Raw genomic sequence first — 26856 nt, 5'->3', positions numbered from 1 at the left:
TGCGACCCAAACAACCATTGCAACAGCTGGCACACTACGCTGCATATGCGAAGAATCTTACACGATGGAGGCGCGTACTCTACCTATGAGAAATTATTTCAGATCTATTGCAGTTTCGTCTTATACAGAGGTCTTCCTGATGTAGAACAATCCATGCATTGGGTATCAACCGAGTGACTCCTGAATAACGCCTATATAAACCCGAATCGCCTGGACTTTGTGAGCCCATTCCTCTCTCCATAACAATAAAATTCACTAGAGGCATGGACGAGCAGTCACGGTCCCAAGAGAGTGGATCGTGAATCTAGGCCAAGCTCAACAACCACCCATGTAGCACAACCCCCACAGAGCTGATCAGAGATATGCTCCGGTCGCGCGCTGGCAATGGTGCGATTTTGTATTCAAGGCAGCTTTGCTCTGCCATCAATCTAGCCCTTGAACTTCCGTAGCGTTTTCTGTAGGTTTAACAGACAAGATGTCAGCCTCGACGGGAATAATGCATACTTGCATCGCTGCACCAGGCAAACATACCTCGGTCACTTTGCGCACTGAATTCGGCGATATGTTCTTCTCTCCCACCTTCCGCGACTGAATCGATGATTCCCGCATCAATCTGCATAGACATCCAGGTTTCAGCTGTGAGCCATGCCTTGATTCCCCCTCAACATGCGCCATGTTTTGAGAATCATGTGGTGGAGATAATTAGATCATAGTCGACTCGACTTACTCTTGCATGAACAACATATAATCCAGGAAGATCTGAAACGTGGAAAAAGCCGTTAGACTCTGTGCGAAGTCGCAATAAGGGGGGCGGAATTAGGAGACCAACCAAGATATCAGCGTTCTTGCTCACGTTACGATTCGAATGCGCTTTAACGACACGCTTCACCGTGGCGCGAGGATAAAGCTTCTGCGTTGCTGCCATTTGGGGCGAATGAGCCAGGGCAATAGGTTCGGGGAGGGGAGTGGTTAGAAGCTGGAAGGAAGATCAGAAGCAATGACGCGAGTGGATCAGTGCCGATAAAGAATCAACAGCCGCTTGAGTGACACCGGCGAGCTTCCGGGACGATAAGCATGACAAGCTAACGCGGACGAGAATAATTGTTTACCGCTACGAGAAAACTAAGGTGCTCGAACCGGGGCAGTCTCCGTGTGACTTACAGTACGTCTGTTCATACATAACAATACAGTTCCGTCTTACTAGATCATGTAATCGAGAGCGACTACTCCGTACCGTCCAGAAACAGCAACTGCTAGTGTGACTCTTTGCTGCTGCTTCCCCCTTGCTTCTGGAGGAATGCGGATGAGGTTTGCTGTAGAAAGTCATTTATACTACTGTATGTTCAACTCAGAATCGATAGATATACAGTCCACAGAATAATGGCAGGGTCATCATCATCATCGTCGCCATCGCCATCATCGGCGGGCCTGACGAAGAAATTTCCATGCATAGAAGGCCGCCGTGGAGCCCAGGGCTATCCTCCATGCTACGAAAATGTAAAGGGCTAGTCGGAGCCGATCATAATAGCCTCGAAGCATTATTTCCAGCGCATATGTGCTCCCGTTCAGACCCCTGTCGGAAGGCCCGTAGTATTGACCCACACCAAGTCCTTCAATCCCAATATTGTTTTGACTGCTACTGCCATTGCAATCGATCTCTTTTACTGGCACGGCCGCTGTTTGAGCATCCACCGCAGTATTATTCGGTTCAGCTCCGCTCTCAACCAAGCGCCTATTGCGTTTTCGCAGACGATATGTGAGCAGGTTGATAAGCAGTCGTAAGTCGGGGGCTGTGAAGTTGGGGTAGTGCCAAAGCTTGACAGCTGTGTGTGGAGGAAGCAGATCCAAGAAGTCCGCCATAATTCCCAACGTCAATCCCCAGAGGAGCAAGGGGCGACTTATTCCGATATCTTGGTCAGCAGAACTACTTCTACCCCATGAAGTCAACCGCCGGAACAGCGACTGTCTTTGCTCATCTTTGGGGGTGAGCCCGGGGGTTGTGTTGCTTTGAAGGCTCTCAGTTGGGGCCAGTCGGATTGCGGGAAACTGCATGTAGCCCATCAAGGAACGAGACGCAACCCGGGCCATGATGCCTCCCATGTTTGCGAGGCGTTGAGTCATGTCCACGTGCTCTACAGTGCGTAAAGAAGACGACAAAAGCGCTTTTAGCGGCACCCAATGGGTTGAGGCCACTTCGGTGGGTTGTAGCTTCAATGTCGGTGAGTCACTGCATGTTAACAAGAAGACGTAGGGGCATAGGACCATCAGCCTGCAATTGACATGATCAGTATCAGGCACACTCGAGGTACGATATCGGACGAAGTACATACGGTATTGTGCCCAGGCTCGTCGTTACAACTCTTTCGGGCAGGTTGCCGATATACACACAATCCTCCGTGGTTAGATCCAGTCCAATCTCCTCTGAGGCTTCCCGAACCGCCGCTGCTTTATCATCTGGATCTTCAGGGTCTCGCTTGCCTCCCGGGAGAGCAACATGACCGGTCCATCTGTCTCCCACGCGCGAGGCTCGCTTGATAAATAGCGCCTCTGGTTGACCATAGCGAACCCACGATTGGGAGAAGAATGTGCCTAGTCGTTGCTGGACAGACGCTGAATTGTCCGTCTCCCCGGAAGAGGTAGAGGTAGACTCTGGCCAGTGTTTATATGTAGGTCGGACTCGCAGGATAAGGGCAACCGAGGCACGTTTCTTGCAATTCGGAGGGTTGGGGACATGAGGGTACGGGCGTTGATGGAGGCCGGACAACACGTCATGAAGCGATTGCGTCAAGGGTACGGAGTCCTGTGACGATGGGGAACTGGCTGACTCCATTGGAATAGGAGATGGTCGGTCTAGAAGGAAATAGAAGCGATGCAAAGTTACAGCATAGTCTAGTATAAGTATATACACACGACAAAAAAAAAGATGCTGGCTGGAAGATATTCAGAAAAAGAAAGAGAAAGAAAGAGTTTCTTATCGGTCGGAACACATCGTGGAAATGATCTTGGTGTTAGTGGCAGATGATACATTACGAAACCGAAAGGAACTACAGTATACATGTAAAGATACAGTACTGTATTCCAGTGACGGACGGATACTGACTCCAGTGATACCTAGCACCTCCTAGGTAAGTTAGTATCTACGCCCGCGGCGTAGCTCCAAACCCACTTGACCAATGGTCAGCTGAATCACTACAGCGGGGCACGGGCTAGACCCTTCCGGGGAGGCAGAGAGGCAGCACGTGCATCAACATGGCGATGGGATGCAACGAGAGACCAAACGAGACTATATTAGAACCCTCTCTATTTTCCGCCTCGACTCGATGGCGATTTCTTAGCGGCTTCCCTTCTTTCCTTACGTCTGTCCCGTCTTAAGTCTGAAAATAAAATTTCCCTTCTCCATTGTCATGAGCTGATTCTCATTGACGGTCTCTTCTTCTCGACCCGCATTTGCCCTCCTCCCTTATAAGACGTGCCTCTCCCCTTCCCGAGAGTCCCTGTGCAACCCTCTCTCTCGGCTTCTCCTCTTGCTTTTCCTCCGTTACACAGTCCTCGTTCCCAACCACTGCCAAGCTTCGCCGCATTCTGCTCGACCATGCGCTTTGGCAAGACCCTTCGGAAGTCGATCTATCCTCCATGGAGTGGAAAATATATTGATTATCACAAGCTCAAGGTCCTTCTGAGGGAGCATGATGTCATCGGAAACGATAGCGATTCCGATAATGCCCCATGGACCGAACAAGATGAGGAAGCATTTGTCCAGGAGCTCCTGAACGTCCAACTGGACAAAGTCAATGCCTTTCAAGTCGAAACCTTGAAGCAGCTGCGGGAACGAACTGCTGATTGCGAATCCAAGCTGCGAGAATTGACTGATGCAGCCCAGGATGAGGCTGCCACAGAAATGGACGACGCGGAAAAGAAGCGCATTGCGTCAGGCGTTCTACAGGAGCTAGACAGCATCACTCGAGAGGTCAGCGAGCTGGAGAAATACAGTCGAATTAACTTCACCGGCTTCCTTAAGGCGGCTAAGAAGCATGACCGCAAGCGTGGAGCACGGTATCGTGTGAAGCCCTTGTTGCAAGTGCGTTTGTCGCAACTCCCATTCAACACCGAGGACTACTCTCCTCTAGTTCGCAGACTGTCTGTTATGTACTCCTTTGCCCGTGAAATTCTGAGCAAGGGCTTGGTTGAAGCCAAAGATCCAGCTGAACCTCGCTTTGGTCAAGACATGTATTCCTCCTTCAAGTTCTGGATTCATCCCAACAACGTCCTCGAGGCCAAGACCTACATTCTACGGCAGCTTCCCGTTCTTATCTATAACCCTGGAACCTCCAAGGACCTCGATATCCTCCCTGACGACCCTACAATCACCTCTCTATACTTTGACAACCGACAGTTCGACCTTTACAACCAAAAGGTCGCTCGCGCCGCCGAAGCCGGGTCTTTACGACTGCGATGGACTGGAAATCTGCAGGACAAGCCAGCCATATTTTTGGAGAAAAAGATAGTGTCGGACGACAATCGCAGCCGAGAAGTAAAGATTCAGCTCAAACAAAAACACGTGAAGGAATTCTTGGACGGAGAGTACCACTTTGACAAAAAGCTTCAGCGGATGGAGACCATGGGCAATGGTGAATCGGAACAAGCAGAGTCCTTCAAGCAGGATATCGAGGAACTGCAGTCATTCATCAAGGAATACAACCTGCAGCCGATGCTTCGGGCTAATTATACCCGTACGGCGTTTCAAATCCCCGGAGATGATCGGATCCGAATCTCGCTCGATACCAATCTGGCTCTAATCAGGGAGGACTCTCTGGATGAAGGTCGTCCCTGCCGTGAGCCCGATCAATGGCATCGCACAGACATTGATGATGCGGGAATGGAGTACCCGTTCAGCAGCATCCGGACCGGCGAAATCGTTCGCTTCCCTTACGCACTCCTGGAAATCAAACTCAAGGGCACTGCAGCGCACAGTGCCGAATGGATCAAGGATCTCATGGTCTCCCACCTTGTAAAGGAGGCGCCACGGTTCTCGAAGTTTGTCCATGGTGTGGCGCAGCTCTTCGAGGACTACGTCAACAGCTTTCCGTTCTGGCTCGGTGAGATGGAGAATGACATTCGAAAAGACCCAGAAACCGCTTTCCACGAAGAACAGGAGCGGCGGGCGCAGCGAGCAGAAGACGATATTGCAGTCGGAAGTTTCCTCGGCAACAAAGGTTCATTGACAGTGAGGCCTTTGGTGGGATCACCCGTACAGATGTTCACCGACATATCCTCTTCCCCTCGCCGTCGACAGTCGTCGCAGATGCTACCGCCCTCACAGCGGCCTTCTGCTCCAGAAATAGCCCGCGTACCTGAGCACCCGGAGCCGCAAAACCAACAAGTCCAGCGCGAGGACCAACAGCCGGAACATCCCATGAATCTGAAACGCCTGGCCTCTCTCTTCCCGACCTTCTCTGCCCCGCGGAACAACCGTGGTCCCCGGAACTCAGTCGTGCTGCCTCCTGGCGTTCGGGAACCAGGCACGTGGATCAAGGACTCTGGACCTGTCCGTGTCGAGACCAAGGTCTGGCTCGCCAACCAACGTACCTTCATCAAGTGGCTCCACATCAGCATTCTTCTGTCATCGCTGTCGCTGGGCCTGTACAACGCAGCTGGGAAACACAATGATATCGCCCGTGCGTTATCAATTGTCTACACGGCCTTTGCGATTTTTGCCGCCGTCTGGGGGTGGTACATGCACGAGAAGCGGGCCAAGCTCATCCGACAACGGAGTGGACGGGATTTGGATAACACATTTGGACCGATTGTTGTTTGTATTGGATTGGCGGTTGCTCTGGTGTTGAACTTCGCCTTCAAGGTAGGCGGCAGGTCGCTTGGAGTGGACAAGGGGTTCATCCGCTAACCTATCATATAGTACAACTCCACCCTCGAGAAGATCCGTGACCGCCAACCTCCAGCCGGTCTTCCCCCTTCTGCCAACCTTACCGGGTTCATCAACAAGCCGAGCGTGTGGCAGCTGGTCAATCAAGGTGGTCAAGCCTTGTAACGAGGCTCTCCACTCTCGACTGCTTGTATATGGTCGCGTTTGCAGGGATCCCAAACTCCTGTTTGAAGTAGAGGCAAACGAGTGTCTGGATGTCAGCCTTTGATGTATTCGTAGAATGTCTTTGGAAATGTGAAAATAGCGTTTCTTTGGGAGTCATCCAGGAATTGGAACATGGGAAAAGAGGTCCTATTAAAATGAATGATGTTTTCGCCTGAGGACACACGTATCTGAACTCCAACGTCGTCTTAGAAAAGGGAAACTAATGAAATCGAACTCTATCGCTAAGCTGCAACTCATCAATCATAATTTAACGGGCAATCACATATATCGGCTCGTGGTAGACCCCCGCGACAGTAACGGGGCCTGCTCGGCATCCGAGTCATTGGGTGCGCGGCGATCCCCCGGCGGCGTGGAGGGCGAGGCAGGGAGCCGTCGACCCTTCGAGGCCGCCGCATACAGCACACTCGGGACCAAGCCCTCGAAGCTCTCTCTGTTTTGCAACAAATCATCGTGTTAGCCTTCTGTCATGGAATCCATTGTCTAATCTGAAGGAGGAGGGGGAACGCACCGATCAAAGAACCCCACAAACAGCCACAAATACACCGTGCCCAGGAACGCAATCACCCACTCCAGGATCCCGGCGGCCCGGTAATCGCTTACATTCTCGGGGACGGTGAGTGAGATAAAAGCGATGCCGAGGAAGAGCTCCACCAGATTCAACGCGGTGGAGAGGGAGGCACTGCAATGCAAGAACGTCTGGGTTTAGCCATTATGCGCCTCTGCTGGCTGTCAAGCGAGGCCCAGAAGACGCCATCCATCATGTCACCCTTTCCACCATTTAGAGCAGACATGGGTGCAGGAAGGAGGAGAGAAAGGGAAGGAAGGAAGGAAGAGCAGGAGAAAAACTTACAAGACGCGTACCCTGACCTTGCGCCTCTCTCCCCATCTGGGCTGCCACACGCCGCCATGCGTCAAGAACGCCACAAACCCCAGCACCTCGTTCGAGTACACGATCGCCGTGCCGAAGGACTGCAGGGCCAGGCCCCCGAAGCAGACGCGGAGGGAGACCGCGTGCGCGAAGTGGTACCGGAAGGTATCCATGACGGCCAGGAAGATGAGGGCGGTGCTGGCCATGCCGGCGGAAAAGATGGCGAGGAGGGAGATGAGTTTGAGGGTGGCGGTGGTTGCGGGTGACTCGTTGTCTTTGACATCGTCGTCGTCAGTCTCATCTGGATTATCATTGTTGTTGTTGTTGTCATGAATAGGGCCGTTGTACGGAGTCACTGAGGCTGGTAGTCGGTCTCCATCTGGAGATGGCGCGTGCTGCGGACTACCTCTAGAGGAGAAGTGGTCCGGGCAGCGGATCAATGCGAAGCCAGGCTCGTAGCGCATGACATGGACAGCAGCTACGGTGAACCAGAACCCGACGGCGGTCATGGAAGCCCCGATCAGGAAAAGGGGCTTGAGTTCGAAGGAGGCGATGTCGGAAATGAAGCTGTTGGTTTCGCTTGATTAGTCTTGTGACGTTTTCTTCCGATGTACGAAGTAGAGGCAGCACGCACGCGACGTGTGGATTGCTTTGGCCTGGGTACTGGGGCATGCCTCGAGCCAGCCATGTTAGCAGTAGGCTGGCAAGGGTCAGGAACCAGACTGAGCCTGCTAAGGAGGGGAAGATGGGCAGGCGAGAGGGTGGGATGTTGAGGATGGTGACATGCAGAAAGGACCAGATGGTGTCGTGACAGCGGAGAAGGAAAGACGTGATCATGAAGACTGAATGCGGAGGGAAAAGTTCCAATTCTAAGAGACTGTATTCCTAAGAGAGTATTCTATGGCGAAAGGAGAGAGGGGAGGGGAGGGGAGAAGAAACCCGGAAATCTGATGGAAACAGGGCGATGTATGAGATGGCGGTCAGCTGATGAGTAGTTACTACGGAGTACTTAACCATCGCATCGAAGGCTGCGAACAGGCTATTCCTGTCATGTTCCAAATAGGGTATCCATGGTGAAAAGCAAAAGCATTGAAAAGCAAGGACATTGTTAAAAAAGAATACTAGGTAACATAGAATAAACAAACGCTCCAGATTTTGATCTGTCAGTTGACGTCACTGGCGGGGGAGATTTCTCCCGATTGTTGATTGTTAGTACGAGTACACATGTCAATTGACGAAGTAGTGTAGTCACAGTACTGTACACTACTGGGATGACACTCACGACTATATGTCTGTATTTAACTCCTCCCTCCCAGACGCAGGCAGCATCGGGCATTTATAAGCCCAACTCCCCGAGCAGACAATCATGAGCATCTGCTGACAAATCGGTTCCAGCGAACGGAACGAAATGAACTACCAGCAACAAATAAGAACAATCAATGCATGTCAAATGCCCGAGAAAAAGGCCCGAGAGAACGAGAGCGAGAGAGTCAGGACGGAGTCATCCACAGTTGCCAATTGGCCAGGTTGACCATTGTTACCGTTAGCGTGGTATAGATCTGCTGGTTGATACTGGAGTTGTGTATCGGACTCAATCCATCTGGAGACTTTTTTTCTAACTCATACTCATCCTCACCACGACGGAGGGACATCCAGCCACAAACTCCCCGAATTGTCACTCCTATATAGTAGCTTGCACTTTTCGATCCATCGCAGAGGTGCTCTCAGCAGTCCACTTGAATACACCAAAAGAAAACATAATAAATCATGACCAACTTCAACATCCAGATCATCTCCGATACGGTGTGTCCGGTAAGTCAGTCGACGGCCCTGTCGTTATATACCTCCAAAACATCCCCCAATCACCAAACAAACCCAGCTACTAAAATAAAGAATTACAGTGGTGCTACGTTGGCTACCGACGCCTCAGCCGGGCCATTGCCCAGCACAAAACCTCCCACCCAAGCGACACCTTCACCCTCAGCTGGCACGCTTTCTACCTGCACCCGGAGGGGCCGGGCTACCCGGGCCTCGACAAGCGGGAGTCCTTCCGCAAGAAGTTCGGCCAGCAGCGGGCCAGTGCCATCATCGAGCGGCTGACCGCGGTCGGCAAGACCGAGGACATCGACTTCAGTTTCGGCGGCCGCACCGGCAACACCCGCGACTCGCACCGCCTGCTGTGGTGGGCCGGCCAGAAGGAGAAGGCCGAAGCCAGCAGCAGCACCGCCACGGACAAGGGCTTGGTCGGCGGATTGCAGACCCGCGTCGTCGAAAAGCTGTTCCGCGCCTATTTTGAGGATGAGAAGAACATCACCGATCCCGCCGTATTGACCGAGGCCGCGGTCGGGGCGGGCTTGGACAAGACCGCCGTCGAGAAGTTCCTCGCCTCCGAGGACGGCGGCAAGGAGGTCGACGTCGAGGCCTATGTTGCCCAGCGCCAGTTGGTCACCGGGGTCCCCTACTTCATGATCAATGGCGAGTATGCGGTGCCCGGGGCGGACGAGCCCGAGACTTTCCTGGAGGTCTTCGACAAGGTGAAGAGTGCTTGAGTTATGGAGACTAGAGATGGCTGTATGCTGGAGTTATGTTTATTGGTATGGGTAATATTAGATAGATTCTTCATTTGAGCAAGTCTGGAGTAATGCTGGAGATAGCCGAGGCTATCTCATTTATGAGTCAGAAATGAAGCAAAGTAGTCTCACAATTAGCTGTCCTGTAGCGATGCCATCCTCCAAGGCACCGCCTGTGGCGACTAATCGTAGAAACAGATAGAGGCCCGCTCAAACGCCACAGTCATGCAAGCAAAGAACTACTACAGGAAAAAGAGAAGAAGTCGAAAATAATCCACCCCAGAGCAGAGCGATAGCAAAGAAGCCACCCCCACCCCCGGCAAACGAATTGGAGCATGATACATGGTTGGAGAAGTGGGGAGTAAGATGCGTCAGCCTAGGGACTGTGATAAGATGGACACCGCAACACCAGGGCACAGAAGAAGAGACAGGAATCGAGCCCAGGAGATATTATCATGACAGTCGTTCAAGCCGGTCGAAGGTGTGGCCGGCGTTGGTGGGTCATGGCGGGCATCCGGGATCTGACGAACAGAGGGGAGAATTTGGAAAGAAAGAGGGCATATGGAAATGCATGTCACATCTAGTAGACGCTAGACTGCTGCAGTTTGAAGTCGGGGATGTAATCGAACCAGTCTGTGGTCGCGTTGTAACGGTAAGCCTTGAACTCCACCCCATAGGGCTTGGGTTCCAACATGTAAAGCATGCCAAGGGGTACATCCAGGGAGGCGACTTCATCACGTTTCAAGCCACGGAAGTAGGCCAAAAGAACGCGCGCCACGGATCGGTGGGTGACAAGCAAAATATGATCCGTCGTCCGCTCCATCTCGATGATCACAGCGCGAAGACGGTTGATCACGTCCAGATAACCTTCACCGCCAGGCCCGGGGTAGCGGTAGAAGAGTTTGTTCTTGCGACGAGCTTGGTATTCCTCAGGGAACTTCTCACGAATCTCATCGTAGGTCATACCCTCCATCTCGCCAGCGTAAAGCTCATCAAGCATTTTCATCTGCTTCACGTCATAATCATCTTCATTAAAATAATCGACTGTTTGAATCGAGCGCTGCATCATTGAGGACCAGACGCAATAGTTACGGGCGCGGTCACAGGGGATGTAGGAGGGATTGGGAGGAGTGCTGTCGCCAGCGCGGGGTGGTAGGTGTCGTAGCATCTCCTTCTGTCTCTGAATAAGCTCCCATTGACGCCGCTGGTGGTCGATGAATCGAGTCAACGCCTTGGCATATCGATGGCCGTTCTCGCTAAGCTCCGAGTCACCGCCAATGCGACCCAGCTGGTTATCCTTACTCTCACCGTGTCTCGTGATCCAGATCTGGCGAGGTGAAAGGTTGAAGTTGAGCAGATAGTACACAACCTGCGAGGAAAGGAAGCCATGCGTCTGATGAGCCACAATTTTGCGTCCGACGTCAATCATCTGAATGAAGGCCATATTGTTCTTCTCTTCGTACTCGCCCAGAGGAACATATGACTTCTCATACAGAGCCACGCGCTGCTTGAAATCGGCCAGCGCCTTGACAGGATCTTGGTCCTTGTAATCCGGACCGGAAAGTTTCAGGCGCATGTTGGCTTCGAGGAGCTCTTGATCCACACAACTGCTTTCGAGGAATAGGATATTCAATTCCGTGCCGGCACGCTTGCGAATATGATCAACGATTGTCTTCCGACGCTCCATGGTGCTGTTCGTGGCATCGAGAATGCCCACACTACCTCCCTGTTCAAGAATGTACTCCAGCAGCTCGTCCAGGGTGTCCAAAGCCACCTGTTCTCTCAGTTTCACGGCGAGTTGGTTCTGAGGGTCAAAGAAGTTGGCGGACTGATCGATGGGCTCAGGGGATGCTTCGCGTATGGCATCCTGGTCCTCAAGACCTGCATTGAACGGGGGTACAATCGTGCTTTGTGAAGGGTCCTCCTCCTTGCCGTTGACCAGGATTTTGGTGGGACACGCAGGAGGTGGAAGCTGGTTCTCAAGTTCCGGGGGCGAAGACACTACTTCGTTCGAAAGGCCCGAAGCACCTTCGGGGCGCCGAATGTCCTTGTGCGATGGTTGGTTGGAGGTACCGACGCTGACGCTCAGGCGTCGGACCGAATCCACAAGCTCGCTGTGAATGACGCTGGCTCGGTGGCTAGGACGGCGTCCCGCGACAGAGGGGGACTTGCCAGCGGCCACACGACGACGATTGCCGACGTTGAAAATCTCAGTATCATGCTGAAGCCAATTCAGGTACCGCGCGAGTTTCTTGGTAACGTAACTCTTTCCCCGGGCGGGGAGGCCAACCATGACAATGACGAGCTTGGATCCGACATCTCGCTGGGCGATTCGTCCGTCGGGGGAGACCTTCGACTTGGTGAGACCGGGGATGTCGAGTGTGGTTGCACGCACGCGACCAGGGAGATTAGGGGTTGATGAGTTGGCAGGACTAATGGCAGACGGTTAGTTTAAAGAGATGTCCTCAGCTTCAGCTACATCACATCGCGCATTGCGACCGGAGGTCATCAATACAGAATCGAAGAGCGTATCAAGTCAAAACCCTCGTTGAAAGACTTGACCGACAATTGCTGCAGGTTGGGGAAGGAGGGGGAGGGGGAGGGGAAGGGGGTAATCTGAGGAAAGGTGACCCCCCCTCTAAGTGCCGGTACGAAATAACCCGACTCCAGAGCAAACTGCCGATCACTCCCCAGGCTGCGGCAAAAATCTAGAATGCTCTTCCGGCCAGAGTCGACTCAATCGAGACCTCTAGGGGACATGTGCAGGAAGGCTAACCAACGAGCAGACGAAAAGAAAGGAAATACATACAATTGTGGAGACGAGGGTGCGGTAGAAACCGGAGTGTCTGTTAGGGCGAACCCGACACCATCCTTGGAGGCTTGGGATCCCTTGTGGGCATCGGAGGAATGCAGTTCGTTTCCTAGCGCTCGTCCGACCAGCGATTTCGCCGGAGGCATAAGATTCGCCTCTTTCCCGGCTCCCGACTGTGACGGAGTTCCAGAATGTTTTTTCCCGTCGCGTTGGTGATCCGGAACTGAGGCGCAGGTCATGATGGCCGAACGCGCAATATCTGTGTGTTGAGACATCCCCGCAGGTGGCGCAGGGACGCAGCCTGAATTAAGAGAGAGAGAACGATGAAAGTAAGGTGTCAAAGTAGGGGGGGGAGGGGGTTTCGCGTGAAGGCAAGGGAAACTGCGCAACTCTCTGATAAGGGAATCAAGAGAAAGAGAGGGAGCAGTGAGGGAAGAACGATACAGTGCAGTCAGTCGTAGCCAAGAGTGGAGGGGAAAAAAGAGTGGGAAGTCGCGCTGCGGTGCAGTGGTGGTGGGCGGATGAGTCAAGTCCACACAACGTCACTCTTCGCAAAGCTCTGTCGTCGTGGTCTCAAACAACAACAACAACAATAGCAATAGCAACACAACCCAGCGCAATCATCAGACTTCCGAGTCTTATACAGCCAGAGAGTCAATTGCGCGATGTCGAAATCTCCCAGATAAAATGGGGCGAAGAGATAGCCAGGCAACATGCAATCAAGGAATTGGACAGCCAATTGGGGGGCTGAGATGCAAAGCAAGGCTTCTTCTGATCCGAATGTTCCGAGCCACCAGAAATATAAGATTGATAGTGTATACTCAGTAGGAGTAAGGTAGGTAGGTGAGAGACCAAAGTGGTTCCAAGCAATGGCAGGTGAAGGTTAACGCACGAGTTTAATTGATTTGATACAAGGATGAGGACCACCAGGTTGGAAGTTGGAACAGCAATACATATAAGCTTGGGGGGGCTTATAGGCTATAGCTTACTGATGAAGTCACTTGGAGTCGCTTAGTTTCCTAAGGGTGTGTGGATCGGCCGAGGGATCTGCTGCACTGCTGGAACTGCTCCAGGCTAACTATGAGTAACTACTCCCCAATGATCATAGATGATGTCAATTCTCTATCTCCAGTCTCTCCGTACCCTCTCAGACAAAAGCCCGCGACATCCCGACAGCCATATAAATACTCTGGCCCACCCCACCGGATGCATATTTCCGATCCAGGGCAATCTCACTCTGACTGCCCAGGAGAACTAGAATGCTTGGCCCAGCAAGGGTGGACGAAAGGACTCGTCATCATCACAGGTCATGACAATCCTCAACACCCGAGCACGAGCCCTGTTGTTGAGACGCCCAGCATTAGCCAAGATGCTCACCACACTTGCCTTGTAGCAAATCTGCGTTAGATCTAGCCACTTGATGGCCCCTACATAGACTCCGGTCAGCCTGCAGCGGCATGAAGGCGGCAAACCTAGGCAGAACCCATTCAGCTCATGGCCAACAGTCAGAACTCAGCAGCTTAAATGCATTGGGATCTGACTGTGTCTTCGTGTTGCATGCTATGTTGAACTACTATTAAATAATAAGGTCGCTTACAACCTGCGTCGGTGGAATTCAGGCTCAATACTCGACCTAGGTCATACAAGGCTTGGACGGTCGCACCATCACGCTGTTTGCCAAATATACTAGCTGCAGTTCCCCGAAAGTAGACCACGATCCTAACCCAGCTAGGATGACATCGGAGAATGTGGATGGCTTCTTTTGACGGCGTCAATCAAAAGCCAGCAGTAAGAGGGGTGGACGTGGACCAATGATATCCTGTCCCCTGCAGGGTATTGGGGTGATACAACCGATGCTCAGGACATTTGGATAGTGGTACCAACTGAACGGTAGAGAGCTCTAGACCATGTCTTATCTACAAGTCCTTGAATAGATGCTTCCATACCCCACTGAACCACTCCCGGTCCTTTTCCCATGCCTTCACAATCAGATCTTTGCCCAAATGAACGAGCTCCGCAACCTGTTCCGGAGCCCCCCAGCCCTGAATCATAGAACCGAATGCGATAAAATGAACACCGACGTGAATCAGGACCCAGAAGGCGAATGCCTCATCTGGCACTTGGTATCCCTCGAGAAAGCCTTCAATCATCCACGGCCCAGCATCGATGCCTCTGTAATGCTTCAACATATACAATTCGGCGAGCATCTGGCCCAGATCCCACGCCCGAGGGCCGAGATGACAGAGCTCCCAGTCCACAATGAAGAGCGAGGTCTGAGGGCTCATGTCTAGTGCCGATTTGGGAACCAAAACACTGCTGTCGCGTCAGCCCTTCGATATCCCCCGAGGGGTCGCAGCAATTATACACTGTGGGAGAGGAAGATGACCTACTTTCCCGACCAAAAGTCCCCATGGATGATTCCATATCCAAGTCCACCCTTCTTTTCCACCTCAGCGGCCGCCGCTACCCGCACCTTCTCGAATACCTCGCGGGCTTCGCCCAGCAGAGCGGGATGCTGATCGATTCTCTCCGCGAGACTGCCGTAGTTGACGGAGAGTTTCAAGTCTCGCATCGTGCGATTCTTTTCCAGTTCCGCTACCACGTTCGCCTGAGCCGTCTCGTCAGTCCATCGATGGAATGCCCACAGCCAGGTGCCCAGCGCCTTTCCAACCGAAACGGCCCATTCCTGGGAAATGATCGTCGACGCAGCTGAGATGCAGAATGTCTTCAGATCCAGGGAATCGGGGAGATCCTCTAGGACGGTGGTGTTGGTGTCGGGATTGAAGGTGAGGAGTCGAGGAGGCTTGACTGTGATGACTCGGCTTCCAGACTTCCCCTTCAGGGCCACTGTGCTGGGGAGCCCATCGAGGGCCTTCAAGCTGGCCTCCTCAAAGAGCTGAGTGGTCTTTGTCAGCTATCCATTTTCGAAACTTCTCCAAACAGGGGAAGGGGGAGGGGAGGGGTTACACAGCGCTCAGCAGTCAGTCTGAAGTTCCGATTCGTAGCTGTATAGCCCTCTGCGTGCTTGATGATGACGCTTTTCGTGCCATCTTCAAGGGGTCGGGACAGCAGTCCTCGGAAGACAAAATTGACGGTTCCTCCGCTTAGGCGCGTGAGGGACGAACATGCATACGGCGTGTGCTCCAGCTCGCGGGTGATATTGAATGCGAAGCTATCTTCTGGCTTTGCGTCCATGTTTACTTTGCGGAAGAGAGAGTGGATGGGGATAGTCGACTGGTAGGAAGCTATGGTCATATACTATATCCACTAGGCACAATCTGGCGGGGTCCGAAAACGGGATGGCGTAGTCTTGTGGTCCTGACTCTTGTCCTTTGACTATTGAAAGTAGGTAATAAACAAGCCTTAATTGATTGATTTGTATTGCATGAATTTCGCTTGAAAGAATCGATCTATGCTCAAAGCTTGGCGAGCGGGGTTCTTGTTAAGGTTGGAAAGCTACTCTCCCACTCCCTGACTGACTCACTGTATTTGACTATACTTCCTGCAAGTGACAACAAGTGGCATGTCAGGCTAGGATTTTAAGCGTCGGGTGGGTTTCAAATTGAGTCAGCCATCGTCGATACGAACTGAGTTTTTGATTTGAGTCATCCATCGACTCGGAACCACTTGAAATGCTCTCAAATGAATGCATGTCAGCGTCAGCACCATGCTGTGCAAACTAATGCCTAGCCTAGGGGTCCTGTAGACTAATGGACTCATAGTGTCTGTGGTCTAGACTTGGAAGTTGGATGATGCCATTCTGGTTCAAGTAAAGTCCATCTGGAGTTAATCTCTGTTTCGATCTTGAGCCACATGTACAGCAAAGTCCCATGACCTATGGCAGGCTAATTAACATCCCTGCCCATCAACTGGTCAATAATGCCATGCATGCACTCTCCCACAAAATCAAGACACTAAGACATCAAGATAATACCTTCTTACCGAATAACTCTCAGCTTGAACTCACCCCACCAACCACCAAAATGACCCCAGGCACCCAGATCAGAATACGCTTATTCAGGTTGGGAAGTCCAAGATTATAGTTAAAGCACGCCCTTTACCCTTGGCGGGTCCACTTACACTGTTGGAATGGAGCCCATCCCACGCCTTACGACGCCTTAGACGCCTTAGAAGCATGCGTACGATGAAACGAGAGACGTCCTTTGACTACTCCATACTTTCTTGGGTGATTATAAAGCGAGTACCATGGTTCCTCCCTGCTCATTCACGGACTTACAACCATCCCTCAATCCTTGTGTGTGGAATGTGTCCTTATAATGTCCACCAGTGGCATTAATCTATGTGTCAAGGCCACCCAGGAGCTATGGGCCCGGAAGAGCGTGAACATTTCCATAAACCTGGTCGGTGAACAAGGAAATACCATCAAGACCTACACAAACTCGGACCAGATCAATGGAACCGCAGCCATTACAGTCGAGCACGATGTGGACTTTGACCATCTCAATATCACCTTTGAGGGTAAGCAGTAATGAAGAAAGCCACTGCTTTGAGCATCAGCTAAAACCACATAGGTGTCTATCGGGTGTACAACGAGCGAACCGGCCCTCCGCACACCGATCGACGAATCGGTGCTTCCAGGACATTCCTCAAAATGCGATATCCTCTTTCCACCAACATCTTTCCCTCGCCGCGGCAGTTTAAGAAGGGTGAAACTTATTCCTTTCCCTTCAGCTTTGTTGTTCCGGACTGCATAGAACCGCCTGTTTGCACATCGAAGCTCGATGAGGCCCATGCACGGCTTCCGCTGACCCTTACAGGCGGCAGCCGTGATGGTTTTACTCCGTCTATATGCGAAGTCATATATGCAATTCAAGTTCGGATAGTGCATGGTCCCAGGAGGCAAGTACTGGCAGCCCGATCAAAGCAAGTGAGGGTGGTCCCTACCAATGATCAGACACATTCGGGTCTAGGTGGGAAAGCGGATGTGGAGGGCCATCAGATAGATCCGCACATACTCGAGCAAGTAATTGGTCGGTTCACCTTGACGGCATCTCAGCCACCGCCTATTCGGCTTCTTACGCCGGAGTACGTGGTTTCGAAGGATATTTGCTCGATTGCGGTGCGTGTCCGATTCGATTCCGTTGATCGAGTTCCTCCACCACGTCTGAAGACTCTTCGTACCAAGCTTGAGGTGTCAACCACATACACTTGCAATCCTGGACTTGAGGTAGGCTGTGCTTCCACAGCTGGCACCGATCGTTTTGTCAAATCCATACCATTGTCCTCTGTCTGTATGACGTCGGTGCAATGGCAATGGGCTAGGCGGAGTCAGAAAGATAATCTCGCCAATTATGACTCCCGGCACCTTGGCTGTGCCGGTGATTGTTACGAGGCCTCGGTTGTCGTTCCAATCACCCTTCCTAGGGACAAAGTTCTTGTCCCCTCGTTTGCTTCTTGTCTCATGAGCCGGGATTATATCCTCAAACTGTCAGTCTCTTATTCCACTTCAAGTGTATCGCCGTTGCATACAACTGTTCAGATTGACATCCCATTGAAGATAATCCCAATGGTGGATTCGATTGAAACGCCACGCAAGCGGCGCAGCGACGAGCGGAATAACAACGAGGGTACATCGTAGCCAGTCTGTGCTTAGGGTAGAGTAAAGCTTCTCTTTGCCTCGCTGTGGCCACAGTTTTCGCGCTACGTGCGCCATTGTGTACATAATTGCCGTTAGTCTTGTTGAGCTCTGTCATCATGCATTATCTAATTTTGGTCCGTGATCATCGTCATGAAGGGAAAACCCATCCAAAAGATGCAGCATCCCATCCCTCTCAGAATCTGCCACTTGATCGATATGCTGGCGCCGGAAGGCAGCAATCCACTTGGGATTGTCAAAGATGGTCTGATTCCATGAATCCTCGCAGTCGTAAACCAGTCGCCTCGACTCCTGCTGCAGCATTTCGTCCGTAGGAATGATCCCCTTGTCCATCTGCTGGCGCGCAAAGCGACTCAGGTGAAACACAAGGACCTCAATCATATCGTTCCCCGACCCAGCACTGACTGATTCTCCGAAAGACCCTGGCTGGTTGTCGGCATTCAGTTCATGGTCAGGGGCATTCAATTCGCTCGTCCCCAGTCGTGATTTTATCTGGTTGAGATGGTCGTAGTGGTGGAAGTTTGTGGCTGAGAACGGCACAAGTACACGCGAATCCGAAGCAATGTGATACGGTGGCAGCGAGTTCACCACAAGTTTGGCAATGGCCGGGGGGAAGTCATGGTCCCCTCGCCAGTCGTCCATCGTCGATCCACTGCGGAAGTGATTGCCGAGATGATCGACTCGCTCTTCCCAGGACGACAGCCTCTGGTCACAGAAACCGCAGCGAGACGTAACTGGAGGTCCTTGAACTTTCCAATCATCGATCTGGGGTAGGGTCTCAAGATGATGCGTCCGTCGCAGATGTTGCACCAGATGGTCCTTGCGACGGAAAGTGCGCGTACCACCCATGCAAGGCTCATACTTGTGTTCGTTGAGGTGTTCCGCTGTCGGATCTAGCATGTTGCAAAACAAGCAATGCCTTCCCCCAGTAGAAGGCGAAACTACCGCCCCGCCTTGGGGTGCACAGACCCATTCTTCCAGGTTCAGATGGAGAGACTTTTCATGTCGAGCCCAGTCATATTTAGTTCGGAATTGATCGCAACAAAAGGTGCAACAAAACAGACGGCCTTTTTCCCCTGGATTCATTTTCGCACTCCTGCCCTTACGCACACGTCCAGTAGCACGCTTTTTGGAAGTCCGTATCGGACCTTGGGACTTCTGGGAGGTTGCCGATTTGGCCGAGGTGGAAGAGGGCTGGGAAGAGACACTGCGGGCGCTACTTTGTGAGCTGGGTATCGACGTGGTTCGATGCCGGTATGCCTTGAAAGAATCATGCAATGGACCCAGGCTTGCAGTGCCCATTCCATGGCTGCTTTCTTGACCATAGGTTGGCGGGAATCTTCTCAGGGATTCCATGATCGCTGACATCGAGGCCGGTTCATCTTCCGGCGGTGAGTCTTGCCACCGCTGTAAAGGGTCGGCGGAAAATCGGGGGTTTGGGATGTAGGATGGGGCGATATTCGTTCCTCTGCCTCGTATTGCATATCGGCTTTTTCGTCTGGGGAGCGTGCGTTGTGTGTTCGGGTTGAACATCGAAGGCGTGGTTTCGGCGGGCACTAAGAGCGAGGCGCTGCCAAAGCCACTATCCAACGCGGGTAGCGCTGCCTGACTATCATGAGAGTCATGGAGTGAAGCAGCCGGTAGGCTATCGGGATGGTACTGAGAGTCAAAGCTAGCTAATCGTTCGAGGCTCGACGCCGGCCACAGTTCGCTGTCTATTTCTGGGATGGCGTGGTTTGACAGGAGGGAGTTTGATATATGGAAACCCGCGTCCACACCACCGGTCAGTTGCTGTACTACGGTGGGTTCAACATGAGTGAAGCTATAGTGTAGCTCAGGGGTTGCTCCTTCGAAGTTAGTGATAGGGCGGGCGTGGGCTGGATTGATGGAGGCCAACGCGATTGAGCTTCCGTCCCCATGTGACGTTGAGTCTCTGTTGTGATTGATCTTCTCGTCATCGAATGATGTGAGTTCACACGTGTTATCGTCCATCTCAAGGTTGAGAAATCGATCCCATTCCTCCCATGTGCCGCATGCAACCGACTCGATTGTGGAGAACCTCCCATTTTGCTGGGTCGCATCATCAATGTTCAAGCTGTGTGTTGATTGTTGCATAATACATGTCCTATGTCTGATTCCCGGCTGTTTGGGGGTCCAGTGTGTGTGAATGGTCACTCCGTTGGTCTGGGATTAGTATGATGATGGGTGTGCGTGGGTACTAGGTAGAGTAAATGAGTACTTAGGATCCAAGAGACGGGTAAGTAGCGAGGAGGAGTCACCCGATAAGCAGAGGTGATTTGAAGAGAGAGCGACGGACTCTTTCCGCCCCGCTAGCCCCACATAGTCCGAGGTCCCAGGTTTAAATTTCTAGATCCAACTCCCGCTGTGGCTCAGAGCCGGTATTTGATCTGATCAAGCACAGATTCAGCACAATTTTCATCAGCAAGGCCTGCTGGCCCAATGGTAAGGCGCTTGACTACGAATCAAGAGATTGCAGGTTCGAGCCCTGCGTAGGTCAATCTTTTTGCCTTTTTTACTTGTGTCGTAGCTGATGCAGGTTGGAGATGTTGATAAAATGTGTGCGGGCACCCGAGAACTCAATCGTGTGCTAGTAGTGGTGTCGGGAAAAAAATCATGAGTTCGGCCTCTGGTCGAGTTCGCATCGTGCCGGCTGGATCTGCGGGAACAGTGGGATCTGTCTCTATAAAGCTTTCTTTGGGTAAACCCGTATCTTCAATCGGGTGGAGTAGAAAGTGCTTGGATTTATATTCCCGCATAGCCTGCGCATCTAGTCGCAACAGCGAATCAAATTGATACACCGTGAGCCCTCGACCCTGCAACAAGGGTATTGGATGGCTAAATGCACACAGACATACCGTCATTGTGAGTTCCAGACCGATCAAAAAGCAGCAGACATACAACGCATGTCATTGTCGAATTAAGTTCGAGATATCTCGGTAGACCGCCCGGTTCATGGGCTCGATGAAACTTTGTATTATCAGATCTTACGCCGTCGTTACGTTATTCGGTCTGGCCACTGTATTGATTGCATTTGAACTGACACTCGAGACCGATGCTGCCTGTGTGTATACTGGCGCTTGGTGCGAGTCTTCAGCCGTCTCTGCAAGGCACCGATACTTTTGCATATGCTGATGCTGTGTGCGGTATGGCTATCAAGCATGGTTTTTGCTGTAGTGGCATATAAGCAATGTTGATATATCAGCTGGCCTGCTGGCCCAATGGTAAGGCGCTTGACTACGAATCAAGAGATTGCAGGTTCGAGCCCTGCGTAGGTCATCACTTTTTGCTTTGCTCATACATCGTCCATGCCTCCTTGATAAGACCTCTGGGAACGTGTTTTTGGGTACAGTGTCGGGCAATCCCCATCATGGGGTTCCTACGAATATCAATCAACGTCATGGTGGGCTTTCCGGGGGACAATAAGATGGACGTATCCTTCTCGGGCCATCACGTATGAGGAGGAAGGACTTTTCTTTTTCTTTTTATTCTTATCTCTTGATTTGCGCTGCGTGTACCATTCGATTGCCCTCTTTGAGTGTGTATGATCAATCGATCCCAGGGTCGCGGATATATGTCGCCGGTATGCACTGGGTAAATTGTGGCCCTGCGGATGAGGTCGATGCCGCGGTATTGACCTGGGTAGGATTAAAGATATGGCCAATTACATTGGCAAAAGAGCAAAAAGTAATGACCTACGCAGGGCTCGAACCTGCAATCTCTTGATTCGTAGTCAAGCGCCTTACCATTGGGCCAGCAGGCCTTGCTGTTGAAGAATTAGAGGTAGCTGTGCTATATTCCCCCAAACCTACTTACACAGTATTCAATTAGAGCAACTCTCGGTTCAGCTGGCTGTTTGTACTGTAACTTACAACAGACACCAACCCCAACCTCAAAGTATCTGCCACTACCAGCCAAACCCCCTGGGTACATAACACACAATAATCAAACACCCGACATACACTTCCTAAAAAACACAGACTTGCCAATCATTCAATAGATATAGTGCCAAGAGCACATCCATTACTTTCATATCTAACATAGAAGCACTCACAAGCGCAGCTTGCGCTCCAGGATACAGAACCCACGGGTTCCTTGCGTCGCTTCTAGCGGCGGCGGAAGTCTCTCCCGGGGACAAGGCCGTAGGCCCGCTGAAGCCACCGTAGCAACTTCTTCCAATCCCTCCTCCTAAACGTCGCCGGCCGCCGGCTTCCGCCGATCTTCTGCCAACCTCTCCCTACGTTACCCAGGATCTCGGGAGCCACGCGCACGACGAGCTCAAGATATCGCGAGTCCGGCTGGCAAGCGGCGAACTTTGCAGGGGACTCGTGGTGGTGACACCAGGTCGTCCGCCGCATGCCAATGACCACGGCCTGGAGATCGGAACCATTCTCCATCGCCGCCTCCATGAACCGGAGTCGATGCGGACTGGCGCTGATATACTGAAAGGCGTTGAAGTGTTCGAATGTCGCCCCTTTGCATAGGAGCGAGCGAACGACAGAGTCTAGCAGGCGAAGATCTCTCTCCGAATGGTAGCTCCAGTGGTAGTGGCGGTTGCACAGAATGTCCAATGGAAGTGGACTGCAATCGGGGAATACTTGCTCATCGCAGGCCACGAGCCCGACATCAATGGCAGGATGGTCCAGCAGCAGCTGCGCTATCTCCAACCGGCCACTGCGGGCGGCCCATGGCAGCAAGGGCCAGCCCTCCAGCCCGTAGGCATTGGGACTCACGCCGGCGCGCAAATAACACTCAACAAGAGAGTAATCCCCAGCCGCGACAGCCTCGAAGACGGGTTCACGGAAGGGAATGGAGTATAGGTCCGTCTGCCAGTCTTTGTAGAGGGCCCGACCGTTTCGATCGATCCAGAGCAGCTCTCGGTACTCATCCAGGGTCGCCAGTGCAAACTGCCGGGCTTTCTTCCGGAGCAGTGAACGAAACATCAGGTACAGATACTTGCAAGTCTGGCTGAGGTTAGCCAGTTCTCGATTGGTCATATGCTCAAAGCACTCCAGGAATATCTCTGCTGGCAATTTCGCCAGCTGAAGGGAGCGCCACTGGCGATCATCCTCCAACACAATGGCTGGATATTGTGGATACTCAGGGCCATGGTAGTACATACAGTCCAAGCTTTCCACTGGATTCATATCCTCAGGTGCCCTGACGGTTGCACCCCACCAATATTCGTCATTGCTTCGGTCGTCCATATTTGATAGCGCTGGAGTAGACAGAGGCTCGATATTTGCAGCCCACACGGAATTCCCGAAGAGATAGTCAAAGCGGCATTATTGCTTCTTGTGACTATATACTCGTTGGTCTACCTTCAGACTGACCGAAATTTAGATGAACAATAATCACTGCCAGGTGAATTTCTGTCATTGTCTTTGTTCTGGGAGTTGGCAATTCAGCAATGCCTTTGTTTTGGCGTAGAGATTCCGACATATTCCTTGCACTGTACCTAGCACTTGATCAGAATGACACTTATCATTCCGCCCTAGAACAAACAAAGAGATGTGCACTTGACAACCGCGGAAGAAGGTAATTTACATCTTGTCGAGGAAGTCAGAGCACTGATTTGGCGGTCGTGCTCAAAATCCTCTCCCGAGCCATTGTATTGTGTGAAACTCCCCTTTTCAGGAGAGCATACCCAAGTGGATGATTATACACACCCCATCAAATGAGTAGCTCACCTGCAGAGTTCACTGAATCTTGCAATGTCCTTGTCTGAGCCACCGCAATTATTAACAGCTGGAAGATGCCCGCGGATCGCAGTGCTTGAGCTTACAGTGACACCCCAAGGGATTCTTCAGGTTCCCAACCTGATAAGCACCGCCTATCTTGGCCTGGACATGAGAAAGACGCGGTCTTTGTTATTGACCATAGCATATACACAAGACTGAAAGTATGGTCGCTTCTAGTGATTTACAAGACCGAAACTGGCTATCCAGAAGGGCTGGATTGATCGCCTGGCTTAGGCGACCTTTAATAACGCCAAGGTGAACGCAACGACCCCAGACACAGCCATAATCGGCGCACTGGTGTACCTTGCTGCCGACTCGGATTTCGTAGTCGCCGCCGCCGCCGCCCCAGTTGCGGTGCTGCCCGACTTCCCACTATTCGCCGTTGCTGTAGCTGTAGCTGCCATTGCGGTAACAGGGTGGGGGACCGTGCCCAACGTCCAGGTGAAGGTACTTCCACTAATGGGGGTGGAGATGACACCCCCAGTGTTTGACAGTGTTTCGGTCCCGTTCGCAGGTAGGACTCCAGGTTTGTAGAATTGAGTGGTGTTACCAGCCGACGAGGCACCATAGCCTAGCGCTCCCGCACAGTCATAATTCTCAAGATAGGGTCCACAAATGTCCCAGTCATGAGCAATCACGGCGTTGTACCAGGTATCTGCACCCAACAATGCCGGCTGCGTGTTGGGACACACGCCCCATATCCTAGATACTGTCAGCGATCCCGCCTTCTCACTCGGCGATAGGGTAGAGAGAAGAGGACAACTCACGAGGAGATGATAGCACTTTTCCCACAGCAAGTACATGCTCGCCCGTAGTCGGCTATGTCCTCCGCGCTTGTTAGCTGATCGAGGTTCGTCATATTGTTCGCGCACGTGGTCATATGGTCCGCAATCAACAACTCCCGCTGATCGACCTTGCCTATGTTGCATGAACAACCAGCGGGGGCGTCGTCGGGAGGCGGCCAAAAAGGGAGCTGAGTGATGTTCACGGAGGGACATAGATCGATCAAGTCTTCAATTGTTTTCTGGTACTCGCACGAGTAAACCTATCCATTCCCCGGACCCCACCCCCTTCAGTCAGTCTTGGATGCTTGAGATGCATGAGAGTGTCTGCCACATACCTGGTTCCAACAAGCAGAAGCCGCGCAGTCAATTTCGCGGGATGTTTTCACACATCCACACACATTGATACAATCAATGCCTAGATTGGGACATTGGCTCTGCATGCAGACCACATCACCCCCGCACGCTTTATAGCATTCATCCGAGCCACCAGCACAGTTATTAGTTATGCACTGAGCGTAATAATCAGATGCATCATCGTAGCACGATTCAAGCGCCGATGGGGCCATACAATCGGACGAGTCGAAGTATCCGGCCTGCTTTGATACCACCACTTGAGATAACGTCGCTGCAATGGCAAGCCAAGCTCCCGTAGAGAAAGCCATGATGTTTGCGTGGTAGGAAAGCGGTTCAATTATCGTCACCCTGGGAAGAGGGATTTGGTTTAAATCCTCCTCCAACCCCAATTAGCCATATCGGGGTTTCTGCGGAGAACGATCGGGCAAATATTCAGGGTCTAAGGTCAGGGACCGGCTGAAGTGCTGGGCAGCCATCTCAATCGACGGTTCCTCTTGGCACAGGCCATGGCCGGGTCTATTAAGGTAATGAGCAGAGGGATCCCGACAGAAAAGGTCCCTGGCCAAGGAAGAAGCCTGACTCGCTAGAGCAACTAGCCGATCGAATACGAGGGCCTGCAGGAGAAACATGGGGCTTGGCGCAGTGAAATTCGACTGGGCCACCAACCACAGACTTGCGGAGGCTGATAGAACTAAGTGGCCAGGCGGCGAATGCGGGGATGAGATTGAGCTGGCAGTATTCCGTTGGCAGATGCCTATTTGTGCGGAGATTGATTGTTCGGGATTGCCTATGAATTGCACAAGTGTGCACTGGTCGACTGAATTTCCATCTCGGGGTTAGTTCTTGTTGGCCATCGGAACAGTAAAGATTTCCTAGTTATAGTCATGTTTGCTTAGTTGTTGAGTCATTATAGAATGTAGAATAGTTAGCGTATAATATAAGTGTGAGGTGAGTCACAAATCGGAACCAAAATTAAGGGGAGCAGATTGTCCACAAAGGGAGGTGATGGGGGATAGAAACATACAGGTAAGGATGTTGTTATACTGTAGCAGACCAGATCAATGAAGACATTTCATCTGAGGACTATCCTTCAGTATCTATCATTTGACATCGCATGCCATCTCTCGTTCGTCTGAACCACAGAGTCTCGTCTCAAACCCGTGGATCTAGCTCATCAATCCGTGCAATAGCATGGGATTCAGAGCCGCAGGTGACTCTCTAATCGAACAGGGATGAGCAGCCTCGCGCAAAGACTGTCGGAGGCAGCGCTGTTGAAGTCGGTTGGACGGCGCTACAGAACCAACAGCGACCGTAGTTTTGGCAGCTACAGGACCAAATGGTTCATCTTGGCGTTAGCCAACACCCAATTCGCTTTTATAAGTGCAGAACATCGATGGTGAAGGCTGAGTGATGTGCTGAGCAAGCCGGACATCCACAACCTGAAGAGCTGCACGAATACGGGGGATTGACTTCGAGAGGCATAGAGTGTCACCTCGCTTACTCTGCGCGTGATGCCTTGTAGCTGAATGCGGGGGAGGCCTGATGAGCCTCTGTTCCTTTGCATCTGGCCAGCCTCGTGTTGTTGTTGAGGCTTTGAAAGTCTGGGCTGTGGCTGGAGAAGTTGTTGTTGATTGCTTTCAGCTTGCTTGCTGAGTCGATCTGGTTTAGTGCATGCGTGCCTTCTGGCTTCCCCCCACGCCGCCGCCTTTGGGACTCGACTCTCTTGACAAACAACAACCAAGCAATCAATATGGCCCACCATTGTTTCTCTGAGTTCATCCCACCTCAATCTCGATGATGTTTCGTATCCATCTCGGATATAAACCTTCAGCTCGGCCAAATCACCATGGCAGGGCGGCCTTTCGCTACTCGTATTCCCGAACACTGATCGCTCGTCACAGAAGCCATCGTGACGAAGACTGGCTGATGAGCCTCCTCGAAAGTGGCCACAGGGCTGAGAACAAAGTTTTATTTCAATACAGACG

General features: G+C 52.0%; 11 protein-coding genes and 3 non-coding genes across 14 annotated transcripts; 5 read left to right on the top strand and 9 right to left on the bottom strand.

Moving 5' to 3' along the window:
* Window positions 1-129: 129 nt before the first annotated feature.
* On the bottom strand, window positions 130-1049 carry BO66DRAFT_396332 (uncharacterized protein). The gene is made up of 4 exons (XM_025648442.1): window positions 830-1049; window positions 728-759; window positions 532-613; window positions 130-455 (listed from the first exon to the last, which is right to left on the bottom strand). The coding sequence occupies exons 1-4, from the start codon at window positions 923-925 to the stop codon at window positions 429-431; spliced, it is 237 nt and encodes a 78-aa protein (XP_025498083.1). The 5' UTR covers window positions 926-1049; the 3' UTR covers window positions 130-428.
* Window positions 1050-1308: 259 nt separating this feature from the next.
* BO66DRAFT_475945 (NUDIX hydrolase) lies at window positions 1309-2951 on the bottom strand. The gene is made up of 2 exons (XM_025653289.1): window positions 2331-2951; window positions 1309-2269 (listed from the first exon to the last, which is right to left on the bottom strand). Exons 1-2 carry the CDS (start codon window positions 2828-2830, stop codon window positions 1417-1419), a joined length of 1353 nt encoding a protein of 450 aa, XP_025498082.1. The 5' UTR covers window positions 2831-2951; the 3' UTR covers window positions 1309-1416.
* A 383-nt stretch (window positions 2952-3334) lies between these two features.
* On the top strand, window positions 3335-6090 carry BO66DRAFT_396330 (SPX domain protein). The gene is made up of 2 exons (XM_025648441.1): window positions 3335-5857; window positions 5915-6090. Exons 1-2 carry the CDS (start codon window positions 3593-3595, stop codon window positions 6044-6046), a joined length of 2397 nt encoding a protein of 798 aa, XP_025498081.1. The 5' UTR covers window positions 3335-3592; the 3' UTR covers window positions 6047-6090.
* A 193-nt stretch (window positions 6091-6283) lies between these two features.
* Window positions 6284-7946, bottom strand: BO66DRAFT_244747 (uncharacterized protein). Its single transcript, XM_025642898.1, has 4 exons — window positions 7609-7946; window positions 6957-7541; window positions 6615-6785; window positions 6284-6536 (listed from the first exon to the last, which is right to left on the bottom strand). Exons 1-4 carry the CDS (start codon window positions 7809-7811, stop codon window positions 6365-6367), a joined length of 1131 nt encoding a protein of 376 aa, XP_025498080.1. The 5' UTR covers window positions 7812-7946; the 3' UTR covers window positions 6284-6364.
* A 389-nt stretch (window positions 7947-8335) lies between these two features.
* BO66DRAFT_475942 (DsbA family oxidoreductase) lies at window positions 8336-9523 on the top strand (the record flags this gene model as incomplete). The annotated part of the gene is made up of 2 exons (XM_025653288.1): window positions 8336-8786; window positions 8876-9523. Exons 1-2 carry the CDS (start codon window positions 8742-8744, stop codon window positions 9521-9523), a joined length of 693 nt encoding a protein of 230 aa, XP_025498079.1. The 5' UTR covers window positions 8336-8741.
* Window positions 9524-10124: 601 nt separating this feature from the next.
* On the bottom strand, window positions 10125-12595 carry BO66DRAFT_444188 (6-phosphofructo-2-kinase PFK26; the record flags this gene model as incomplete). Its single annotated transcript, XM_025651571.1, has 2 exons — window positions 10125-11976; window positions 12354-12595. 2 exons carry the CDS (start codon window positions 12593-12595, stop codon window positions 10125-10127), a joined length of 2094 nt encoding a protein of 697 aa, XP_025498078.1.
* A 1422-nt stretch (window positions 12596-14017) lies between these two features.
* BO66DRAFT_464949 (uncharacterized protein) lies at window positions 14018-15551 on the bottom strand (the record flags this gene model as incomplete). Its single annotated transcript, XM_025652479.1, has 3 exons — window positions 14018-14669; window positions 14747-15270; window positions 15324-15551. The coding sequence occupies 3 exons, from the start codon at window positions 15549-15551 to the stop codon at window positions 14273-14275; spliced, it is 1149 nt and encodes a 382-aa protein (XP_025498077.1). The 3' UTR covers window positions 14018-14272.
* A 965-nt stretch (window positions 15552-16516) lies between these two features.
* Window positions 16517-18012, top strand: BO66DRAFT_244727 (uncharacterized protein). The gene is made up of 2 exons (XM_025642897.1): window positions 16517-16835; window positions 16889-18012. Exons 1-2 carry the CDS (start codon window positions 16634-16636, stop codon window positions 17953-17955), a joined length of 1269 nt encoding a protein of 422 aa, XP_025498076.1. The 5' UTR covers window positions 16517-16633; the 3' UTR covers window positions 17956-18012.
* Window positions 18013-18069: 57 nt separating this feature from the next.
* BO66DRAFT_336755 (uncharacterized protein) lies at window positions 18070-19506 on the bottom strand (the record flags this gene model as incomplete). Its single annotated transcript, XM_025644297.1, has 1 exon — window positions 18070-19506. The coding sequence occupies one exon, from the start codon at window positions 19504-19506 to the stop codon at window positions 18070-18072; it is 1437 nt and encodes a 478-aa protein (XP_025498075.1).
* A 913-nt stretch (window positions 19507-20419) lies between these two features.
* On the top strand, window positions 20420-20491 carry BO66DRAFT_t316. Its single transcript has one exon. It is a non-coding gene; the product is annotated as a tRNA-Arg (tRNA).
* A 707-nt stretch (window positions 20492-21198) lies between these two features.
* Window positions 21199-21270, top strand: BO66DRAFT_t317. The gene has a single exon. It is a non-coding gene; the product is annotated as a tRNA-Arg (tRNA).
* A 269-nt stretch (window positions 21271-21539) lies between these two features.
* Window positions 21540-23198, bottom strand: BO66DRAFT_406521 (uncharacterized protein; the record flags this gene model as incomplete). Its single annotated transcript, XM_025649020.1, has 7 exons — window positions 21540-21629; window positions 21738-21757; window positions 21864-21914; window positions 21954-21958; window positions 22046-22142; window positions 22223-23074; window positions 23114-23198. The coding sequence occupies 7 exons, from the start codon at window positions 23196-23198 to the stop codon at window positions 21540-21542; spliced, it is 1200 nt and encodes a 399-aa protein (XP_025498074.1).
* BO66DRAFT_t315 lies at window positions 21683-21754 on the bottom strand. The gene has a single exon. It is a non-coding gene; the product is annotated as a tRNA-Arg (tRNA).
* A 728-nt stretch (window positions 23199-23926) lies between the features above and the next one.
* Window positions 23927-25338, bottom strand: BO66DRAFT_244686 (uncharacterized protein). The gene is made up of 3 exons (XM_025642896.1): window positions 24853-25338; window positions 24500-24777; window positions 23927-24434 (listed from the first exon to the last, which is right to left on the bottom strand). Exons 1-3 carry the CDS (start codon window positions 25177-25179, stop codon window positions 23963-23965), a joined length of 1077 nt encoding a protein of 358 aa, XP_025498073.1. The 5' UTR covers window positions 25180-25338; the 3' UTR covers window positions 23927-23962.
* Between the last annotated feature and the right edge of the window lie 1518 nt (window positions 25339-26856).

This window comes from Aspergillus aculeatinus (assembly GCF_003184765.1).
Source record: "Aspergillus aculeatinus CBS 121060 unplaced genomic scaffold BO66scaffold_85, whole genome shotgun sequence".
Classification (NCBI taxonomy): domain Eukaryota; kingdom Fungi; phylum Ascomycota; class Eurotiomycetes; order Eurotiales; family Aspergillaceae; genus Aspergillus; species Aspergillus aculeatinus.
The sequence above is the reverse complement of the archived record's forward strand: the minus strand, read 5'-3'. Positions and strand labels throughout refer to the sequence as shown.

Bases quoted from the DNA above. Each gene is read 5' to 3' on its own strand.
- BO66DRAFT_244747 (XM_025642898.1), bottom strand. From the start codon at position 7,811: ATGATCACGTCTTTCCTTCTCCGCTGTCACGACACCATCTGGTCCTTT. The intron at 7,542-7,608 runs GTGCGTGCTGCC...CGAAACCAACAG, and splicing joins CAAAGCAATCCACACGTCGC to CTTCATTTCCGACATCGCCT. The intron at 6,786-6,956 runs GTAAGTTTTTCT...CTTGCATTGCAG, and splicing joins AAGGTCAGGGTACGCGTCTT to TGCCTCCCTCTCCACCGCGT.
- BO66DRAFT_475945 (XM_025653289.1), bottom strand. From the start codon at position 2,830: ATGGAGTCAGCCAGTTCCCCATCGTCACAGGACTCCGTACCCTTGACG. The intron at 2,270-2,330 runs GTATGTACTTCG...TGTCAATTGCAG, and splicing joins ACGAGCCTGGGCACAATACC to GCTGATGGTCCTATGCCCCT.
- BO66DRAFT_396332 (XM_025648442.1), bottom strand. From the start codon at position 925: ATGGCAGCAACGCAGAAGCTTTATCCTCGCGCCACGGTGAAGCGTGTC. The intron at 760-829 runs GTTGGTCTCCTA...TCCACGTTTCAG, and splicing joins GCAAGAACGCTGATATCTTG to ATCTTCCTGGATTATATGTT. The intron at 456-531 runs GTATGTTTGCCT...TTAAACCTACAG, and splicing joins CAGTGCGCAAAGTGACCGAG to AAAACGCTACGGAAGTTCAA.
- BO66DRAFT_244686 (XM_025642896.1), bottom strand. From the start codon at position 25,179: ATGGCTTTCTCTACGGGAGCTTGGCTTGCCATTGCAGCGACGTTATCT. The intron at 24,778-24,852 runs GTATGTGGCAGA...GGGAATGGATAG, and splicing joins CTTCTGCTTGTTGGAACCAG to GTTTACTCGTGCGAGTACCA. The intron at 24,435-24,499 runs GTGAGTTGTCCT...GACAGTATCTAG, and splicing joins AAAAGTGCTATCATCTCCTC to GATATGGGGCGTGTGTCCCA.
- BO66DRAFT_244727 (XM_025642897.1), top strand. From the start codon at position 16,634: ATGTCCACCAGTGGCATTAATCTATGTGTCAAGGCCACCCAGGAGCTA. The intron at 16,836-16,888 runs GTAAGCAGTAAT...AAAACCACATAG, and splicing joins TCTCAATATCACCTTTGAGG to GTGTCTATCGGGTGTACAAC.
- BO66DRAFT_396330 (XM_025648441.1), top strand. From the start codon at position 3,593: ATGCGCTTTGGCAAGACCCTTCGGAAGTCGATCTATCCTCCATGGAGT. The intron at 5,858-5,914 runs GTAGGCGGCAGG...CCTATCATATAG, and splicing joins TGTTGAACTTCGCCTTCAAG to TACAACTCCACCCTCGAGAA.